The following is a 9,764-nucleotide window of genomic DNA, read 5'->3' on the forward strand; positions in this document are numbered from 1 at the left end:
AGTCTGAGGGGTCATATCGCCACTGGGCTATCACGATTACATTGTATAATTAAATACAATTTTACATGATGTATGATATTATTCAACAGGATGTAACTGTTTCAACTATAAGTAAATAGATAAATAAAGTGAAAGTATGTGATGGTAATACGTTCATCATTAGCTCGGTAATGTAGAGATGATACACTAATCGGTGTTAATGACCTTATTTTAAAAAGTTGACAGTTCTGTTAACCAATCTCATTTAGCTCAGGGAGAGTTCAGTAGGCTAGGCTTAGATTATATTTAAGCTTTTGAGGTTCATAGATCTGATTTCTCTTCTTTTGTATATTTTGTATATAACGTAGTTTTTCCTACTAATTTGGAGGGCTTATTGCTTATATTTAAAAGATATGGCAAATATTAAACACTAAACTAGGAATGCTTGAAGTCTCCCTGCTGCATGGGGTTGTAATGACGCTTACCCCTAACTACTAGAACAGAAACTTGTTGTCTTTTAAGTATACACCCTTATTTTTTAAATCCATTGATTTAGAGAGACGCAGCCTTAAAGTCTTAAAACTTATGAGGGTACAACGCAATGATATTTTATACTAGAGATGGGGCACTAGGGCATCAAAACTGAGGCGGGCAAATGTGGATAATTGACTTAATTTCATTTAGTGGCTTATTAATCAAAGAACGTTATATAAACAAATGATACCTAAATCGAGTTGTGTGGTCAGGAAGTGTAAAAAGTATATATACGTACATAAATATTATATAATGGAATTAAAGACAAAATTCTGCATGTGTGCGCTCAGTGGTGTAGCTAAATTGAGATCACTTTTTGCGGTGATTTTACAGGGACGTAACCTATCTATAGTATAAAATTATCATTGGTGCAACGTCGTCATAACAATATCCTACGTATTCATACGAGTAATCTATGAATTGTTGTTGATGTTATTTTAATTTTTCACACACACACACACACACACACACACACAAAACACACGCATGGCACTTAAGTTATGTTTTAACTATCTTGTTATTATAGTGGAGTCAATACGTAGGTACTTCAATAAGTATATAGGTACACTATAATATTAGTCATACAAAACAAGAATGACGCAGTTATGCAATTCTTATGAATTTTAATTAAAGACACTTGGGCTATAATTTTATAAATTATCTGATAGTGTTTTGGCGTTAGAACATTTTTTGTCCTTCGTGAAGAGTGCTTTTGATTTGGATAATAGGTGCTTTTGCCTTTTTTAGTCAACAAGAACCTGTTTGGTACAATGATTTTATTGGTTTGGTAGCAGTGTGATTGTTTAAAGATAGTGAAAAAATGTAAAAGAACGAAATGAAATAAAAAAGTATCACAATAGAACTTATAAAATATACTCGAGAAGAAAAGTTTTGTACAAATCCCGTTGAGGATTAAGATGTAAACTTTCAACCCCTATTTCTCTAGTTACGAGGTTAAATTTTAAAATTTTTTGAATCACATTATATTTCGTATTTTTTTATGAATTATAAACAAATTTTTAAAACTGTGACTTTAAAAATGAAGGATTTTCCATACAAACTTTCAACCCCTACTTCACCCCCTTCTATTTTTATTTTAGGGTCAAAAGTATCCCATGTTTTGCTTCAAAGTCCCATTTACCATTGTACCAAAATTCATCTTGATCGGTTTAGCCGTTTAGCCGTGAAAAGGTAACAGACAGACAGACTTACTTTCGCATTTATAATATTAGTATAGATATCATATATAAGTAATAACGAAACATAAACGATAATATCACCCAAGGACTGAAAAAAGCCAAGGACAGTAAAGAAAAAACGTCTAAATAGATAAGTTTTTGCTAGGTACAAATACAAGTGTGAATATGTTACAATGGACGTTTGTTTTATAACAATAGGTCTCTATGGCCTCATTCAACAAACTAAAATGTCGTAAGAATATTGTATTTTTACATGTAGAGGTAAGTAAACTCACTATACATATTATTAAAGGAAGGAACGCAGACGTTGTAAAGTAAGCAATTTGGGTTAAGAAACAGCAGCTTAAGACATCATTCGCACGAGAGGTTAAATGAAGGTCCATTTCCAACGTCCAATGAAAATGCAGCACTGCTCGAAAAAAAGCGGCGTTTTAATAACGCTGTCATGTAAACATATACTTGGAAATGCATTTGTTGTATTTGAACGCTTTTTAACGTCCCTTAAAAAATCTCTCGTGCGAATGAGGGCTAAAAGTACGTTACAGAGACTATATCTTTGATAGTCATTGTATACATTTGTGCTGGAACATATGTGTGTGTATAAATGTTTTATTTAGAACTTTTAATCTTTGCGATTCTATTAAAAATTTGAATTTCTGTAAGGTACAATAACAGAAATGGTATGGAAAACCATCTTCATCAGATAAAGAACGTAACAAATTTATAAATAAGCAAATGCGTAAATGCGTTTTTATCACAGAAAACAATTTCCGTTAGAAGTAAGAAGAAACACACAGAAGTATGGAAACGGACCAGAGCATTATAACAAATAATTAATTACATAATAGTTAAACACTAGAATAACAATACATAAATATTAAATCATTTAGGTAACTCTTTTAATTACAAAGAATATTTTCGATTTTTTATCAGCAATGTGGAAAATCAGAATAAGCCGGAAATAAAATAAAACCACGCAACAGATACGTGGTTAAAAAGATATCACTATGTAAACGCTACGTGTTATTGAATGTAATGTTTGATGAACTAAAACTGGTAAAAAGTCATTCATATATATACTTTGGATCCAACTAACTTTTATCTAAACTGATAAAAATCTTAGACGTTGACCTTTTTACATCATAAAGATGAGCGCTTGAATGCAATCATGCTTGACAGTAAGCGATGAGGCAGCCTATGGTGGAATGCGCTTGCCTAGAAGATGCCTATTCACTCTTGACTTGAATATACCCATGTTGTAGGACTGTAGGTGGCAGGGAAAACGGAAACTGGAAGGGTATTCCATAATTTCGCAGTGCGGATCAGAAATAAAGAACCGAAACGCTTCGTACGCGTCTTTATAATAATATAAAGACTATAATAGCAATTGGGATAACAGTGATAACTAAAAAAAATTTTGTTTAAATTTTGTAGAGTGTGCTTCATTACGAGTTGTTAATGGTAATATTCCGATTTATTGTTTATGTAGATAATTGAAAAAGTTAGGAATGCTGATCTAAAAAGAAAATAACCCAAAAAAATATTACATAAATCAGAGATACTCGTGCTTTAACTAAAACACGACTTGTATAATCACGTAAAATTTGATCACGTTTAAGTTAAACATTAATTAATTACCTACTCAAAACTTTGTAGGCATCAATTTTGTATCAATAACACCTCCGTTAATTACTTAAAAAGAATGAAAGCGCTATTATTGATATAGAACTTTGATTTACATTACATTAACTCTCGTATTCTTTCCTGAATGAAATATTATAGGTGTTAAACATGAGTAGGTAGTTCATAGAAAAAGAGTTGGTAGCATAGTATTGAAACAAAAATTGTAATGTAACAACTACAAAAAATAAATAATCGATTTAGCAAGAAAAACAAAAGTAACTGACGTGGCGTAGATATTCGTACGTGGACAAAAACAAAAAAATTACATAAATTGGGCTTGTCTTGTTGTTTTGTTGAGAAAATAAACAAGAAAATTGGTTTAAAAATGTACATCTTCTTCTTTACCATTACTTACCACTTCATCGAAACGAATCAATCAATAGTGATTCAGTGATAAGCAATGGTAAAGAAGATGGTCGACAAATTAATAGGTACTAGGTAGGCAGTTGATTATAAAGTTTTAGATTATTTTAAAGAGAAGATCGAATATCCTTTTGATCATATTCGTAAAACCTGATTTTCTAATTAAATTACCTCTTGGTCTTATTAATTTATTGAGGAAGTAAAAAGATAATTGGAGTAACGATTTTAGAGAGCGATTCTAGCGATAGTAAAGAAAACATTCGAGAATTAGAAGACAGGCAGATAATTAAATAATACGAAAGTTAGGATATCCAATATACGCAATGTGTGAAAGATTCTGATAATATGTATTAATTGTCGTGCTCGTCAAGGTACTGTATAAAAGATCTGTCATTCTGATTGAACCCATCTTGGTTCGGTAGTATCATATGCTAATAAGTAAGAACATTAAAAAGCCGCATCGTACATTCTTTGAAATACCTGAGTGTGGCGCTTCTCAGAAAACGGGATTGCTTTTTTTACCGACTCCCTATAAGTGGCCCTTTGTGAATTGTGATCCCCTTCACCCTACTAAATAATTTGGCAATATTGTAAAAGGGGAATACCTGGTGTTCTTGTTTTTTTTTTAGTTTAAAAATTACAATTGCATGTGACAAATTTATTAAATAATTAAGTTGCATTGTTTCTTGGATTGCAGCATTTTTTTACAGTTTTGACTCAGGTCGGGTTTGTATTATGTTTATTTTGTCAAAGGTTTTCTTGATACATTAAGATTCCTACTTATGATTACAAGGGTGGGTGCTTACTTTTGTTAGTACAAAATAAATGAGGACTATAAACTTTCGTTTATAATTTGGAACGTTAGTAAAATCATGCAATTCTGGTATTAATGATTGACGACGTATTATCGATAAAATTTAACTGATTATTGATGTATAATATACTTTGAGTGTATTTACTGTCCATGTTGAACGGAGCGTATAGCAGCACATACAACTTTCACGCCGGTATCTGCATATAAAACTGAATGATGTTGGAAATTGGAATGCGACATTTCTACTCAATAAAGTGTTCAGACTTACTAAGTAATAAGGCTATTAAAATAGTAAAGACTATCATCATTATCAAATATCGATTATAATATGAAAGAGTTATCCAAACAAATAGCTGAGAGTCAATAACGTGCCTCTATCGCGAAATTTTAGTAATTATCTTTTGGCTTTAAACGCAACCATGCATGGGTATTGCATACTTGCACTGTATAGAATTTCATGTGACCGCTTTCGATTAAAATTTCTCGTTTGAGTATAATAAAATCCTGTATGAACAAGAATTAAGAATAGATAAGGTTATAATAAGTATGCACGATAACGTTTCGCAAAGCGAATAATTAAGTAGAGCAACGTATGGCGTGGAAGTTGGAACAATTCGAATGCCGACAGATATTTTTGGAATAGTCTACGAGGTTGATGATACGGCAATTTCTGTTTTTGATACTATGTAATGTACTTTTTAAAGCTGATGTGAATTGGTGAGCTGGGGATGAACATATACATTTCCACTAAGAGCTGCTGCGTACAAAGTTCGACACGTTTCATTTCAATGTGGCGTATATGCGGCTCGCTTGTGGGGTATTAGGTTTGCGATAAACTTTAGCGCCATTAATACCATATTTTTCCTCTTTATGTCATTCAAAACGTTAATTATTAAAGTTAATCTAACATATAACTAATTGTATCGAACAATACTAAGGATATTGATATGGTAAATGTATTACTTAATGAACACATGGGTGATATCGAAAATATTCTAGAGATAGGTTAGAAAAGAAACTTACCACAGAATGCTGTTCCATATTCCTTCCAGTGTGAACGTGTTTTTGCTGTCATTGTAATTTACTTATTTGAAACAAACTATTGGACTAAATTTGATTTACTGGGCGTTTTGGAATGAGATTATCTTGAGCACTATTTTTTAATTAAGTAATAAAACATTTATATAATATAATAACCCATGGTAATGATATAAATAAAACAAGAGATAGTAACTAAATATCACAAAAATAAAATATTCGATCTAAATAATAATGGGTTTTAAGAAACGTTATAACCGATTTGGCTTCATTTTGGATGGTTTATGTGTTGTTGTTTGGCTGGAACATAGTGCGAGAAGTCACGCAGAGTGTGTTGACGCGACGAAAGCGAATGAACAACTGAAGAGTGAACGTTGAAGCGAGATAGGCGAACGAACTGATCCAATCGCGCGGGGTGGAATGGAATGAAGCGGGTCGGCGCGGGCGCACGTTTTTGCTCCTTGTTTATCGGTTGGGCTGATGCCGGCGTGTCGGACAGTTCTTATACTGATAACAAGAAGGTCGATATCATGAGCTTGAGCGACGGACGCGGGGTGCGCCACGCTGGTCCCGCAACCACGCGCTCACTAGCGAACTGGCCGATATGCTTACGAATATTTGTAGAGACAAGCTATTTTTGATCGATACGATTCAAAAATAATACAGCACATTTGTCAAGGCGGTGACGCTGGACGAGTTGTACGAAAGCGAAACAATGGTTGATTGGCACACACTACACATAACACAGTTCTGCGTATAACAATGATATCTGCCGCACAGTACCAAATAAATAGCGTACAATTTTACGTCCATTAACGTATGCAGTGGCTATATAATAACTTAATAACTTCATAGATACAATTCACTGTAGCAATGCAAATTGCGTACTGGTTATTGTTTGCACGCTTAAAATATTATATAACAATTTAATAACATTATAATCGATTGTTTGGCTAATTGCCGTTAAATTATTTGCTTACGTTGCGAATACAATGTTGAAATGCAAAAAAGGTAAGTACCCATTTAGTTTGTTTTTATATTTCTACAACATCATATTTACGTTTAAACGTAATCTAGGAATATAGTATCTATGACCTAAAATACTGTGATTACACCTAGGTCACATCTTTGATAAATAATAATTAATTTATTACCCGAGGCATTGGGTGCATAAATAGTTTTAGTCGTATTTATCCGTCTACGAATAATTAAAAATTGATCCTGCCTGCGATCTAAATCGGTTTGCAAAGTATCTTCTATCTAATTGTGGAATCTAATCTGTCGAATTAAGGGATAGTCCAATGACCCAACTAAATAGTGAAAATTTAATGAAATGCTCGAAGCTAATTGACATGCCAAAAATATTTATACACTAGCCTCGTTAAACATTTCTAACCATCCTTCGAAAATTACGTGATGCTTTCAAAAATGCATTTTTAGTTTAGGTTAGTTCAGCAGCTGTTACATAAATGATGCGTTTTTATAGGTTAGAAATGGTATATCTATAGGTGGGAGATGTCGATAGTTCTTGAAATCAATGTGTAAATATTGACTTAAAAGTAAAGCCGCAGTTTCCGCTCATCATGCCAAGTATTTTTTGTCTGTATAGTCATTATTGCTTGAGATACTTGTACCTATTATCAAAATATTCATTATCATCATTATGATAATATTCACCGTCTGCACATGCATTAATGGCCTATTTTGCTTTTCTCATCGGGAAACCAACAACTACAAGCGGCAACCTAAAAAATCCTTTACTTATATTTTACTTTGAAACAGAAGCATTTTCAGGGGACGTTGACTCTACAATATTCAATCATTGCAAAGTATAGTAGCAAATAGATACATGATTCATTGCTTTTAACGAGCTGCCGCAAAGTAATTACCTGTTTATGTTTAACTTCTCTATATCAATTGTTAGACGTTCACTTTTCGACACCAGCCGTTTGTTTTTCAGGGATCTTTATCGCCACAATATTGTAGCTTGTTAATAGTGATTATTTGCAATTCTGAATTCTGTTTGATTGTCTGAATTACGTACGGTCACGAAGAATGGGAATTACCAGTATGGTGCCGTCGTTTACCATAAGAACCTAAATTCTATTAGTTCCTCAAAATGTCTGCCATACCTAATCTCATTTTAGCTTTGAAACTCATAAAGCTACGTCAGCCAGCAAAATAGACGACAAAAGTTTTCTATTGATAGTATTTCTACCAGCTGGCCTGTTCACTAATTTGGTATTTATTAACAACCTATCAAAATAAACATCAAATCGTTTGAGATATGTTATCTACCTGCTGATTGTCAGTAAGCACCGGATGACATTTATTACATATGAGTAGAAGCTCAGATTCATTAGTAGTGTCAAATGACATACGTCAAAGTTAGTCATTTAGCCTGCAGGAACAGATCATTGGTTTGCAAAACAGAAATTGTGAAGAAACCTTTTTTTTAAACTAAGTAATAAACTTAAACCACTAGTTTATGTATGTTGTACACCCAACAAACAATTATTGTTCATAATAACAATTTGAATCATCTTATTATTTCGTAATTTGTTTTTATTAACATAGAAAAACTTAAAAAGTTTCCAATACAAAAATGCTACTACTCCATAGAAGAGTACTTTGATGATACTTAAAAAAAACAGTTGTAATTATATTTCTTTTAAACTTAATGTCATTTAATTTTAACTTATATAATTTTAATTTATTTAATTAAACATTTGTATACCTATTAATGGCGAAACATTGTTACCTAATACTTAGGAACATCTTTGTATAACTAAATTTAATGTTTCTAGCAAATAAATGATTCTGATTCTGATAGATAATGGGATTACTCTATAAAGACGCTTAAATATTATTTTATTAAAAATAACTGTAAAATATTGGACCTGAATATCATTGAAAAACAATCAGTCAGTAGCCATACTCGTAAAACTGGTGAAAACGAAACAGTTATCGAATTTACTTTTGGAAAGATAATTTTGTTTCTTTGTTATACCAATTGTTATGAAGTACAATCTTCATAACAATTGGTATTACATTGTATTGTAATCAAAATAAAGTCTTCTCACCGATTCGTGAAAGGTTTATTTACGTTGATCTCTGATTATAATAATGTTCTACGCTGAGAATAAGGTTTAAATGCTTGTGAGAATTAATTCTCAGTTTACTAATTTCAGGTGATATATCTTGTAAAAAACGCCCTATAGAAACTAAGGTGAGCTCTTTATAGTAGGAGAGGTCGAGATGCTTAATTTGCAGTTACTAAAGCGTCATGGGGACCGATTAGATTTGGTAGAAGAAATTATAGGAAACACATATACTTATATCGCTTCAAGCTATGGGAAAAATAACTGCAGACTTTAAATGCAATTTTGATTACTTCAGCTTCCTGGAATTATCAGAAAATATTAACGATTATTTTTGAGATTATTATCCTAATAAGTTATATATTTTCCGCGCTTGTGGCTCGGATACTGTAATATAAGGGTTTTATTTTATAACTTTGGAACCCTTCCATTTCATTAGGTTACGCTCATATTCGTCAGATTTTCGAAATGCACATCTTTTAGCTACCAACTCACCTACCTTAATCTGACGTGCTGGTTGAGTATTTTTTTTTTTGGTTGCCCTAAACGTACCCACCAATATTAAGAACTCATACTCGGTAGAGGTACTCAACAACGTGCAAGGTATAGTCTCTTATATTCCACTGCCGCGCTCGAGTAACTGCAAAAATCCCCTCTTCCGCTCCCCTACTATTATTAATCAGTGACATAAAATTAAAACTTAAAGGAGATGGTCCATTTCAGGTCCACTCTTGTACCCCGTATCATTAAAATATAAAAAATACAAGGATTTTAATAAAATTTATTATAGTGAATAAATCTAACTAAATAAATAAATAAATAAAAACCAAAGTTTTTGAGTTATATCAAGATGGCGCCCATAGAGCAACTATGACATGACAATTGACAGCAAATGTCAAATCGATTAATGCATTGATAACGTCATCTATCCGCCATTAATACCCTTAGTAATGTTGCACTTCTTGGGAGATAATGAATATTATTTCGAAAGAATTTAAATAAATTCGTAGATTTGTATAATCAAAAATAGTTAAAAAAAATATCTTCTTTTAT

General features: G+C 32.3%; 1 protein-coding gene across 1 annotated transcript in view; it reads right to left on the reverse strand.

Moving 5' to 3' along the window:
• Window positions 1–6,116, reverse strand: part of LOC112055838 (facilitated trehalose transporter Tret1) — a 33,834-nt gene extending 27,718 nt beyond the window's left edge. The window contains exon 1 of the mRNA XM_024096102.2: window positions 5,596–6,116. Within this exon, the coding sequence (XP_023951870.1) occupies window positions 5,596–5,647 (52 nt within the window). The 5' untranslated portion in view covers window positions 5,648–6,116. The remainder of the gene's footprint in view (window positions 1–5,595) is intronic.
• Window positions 6,117–9,764: the final 3,648 nt, after the last annotated feature.

The sequence above is a fragment of the Bicyclus anynana genome, chromosome 1 (assembly GCF_947172395.1).
Source record: "Bicyclus anynana chromosome 1, ilBicAnyn1.1, whole genome shotgun sequence".
NCBI classification, from domain to species: Eukaryota; Metazoa; Arthropoda; class Insecta; order Lepidoptera; family Nymphalidae; genus Bicyclus; species Bicyclus anynana.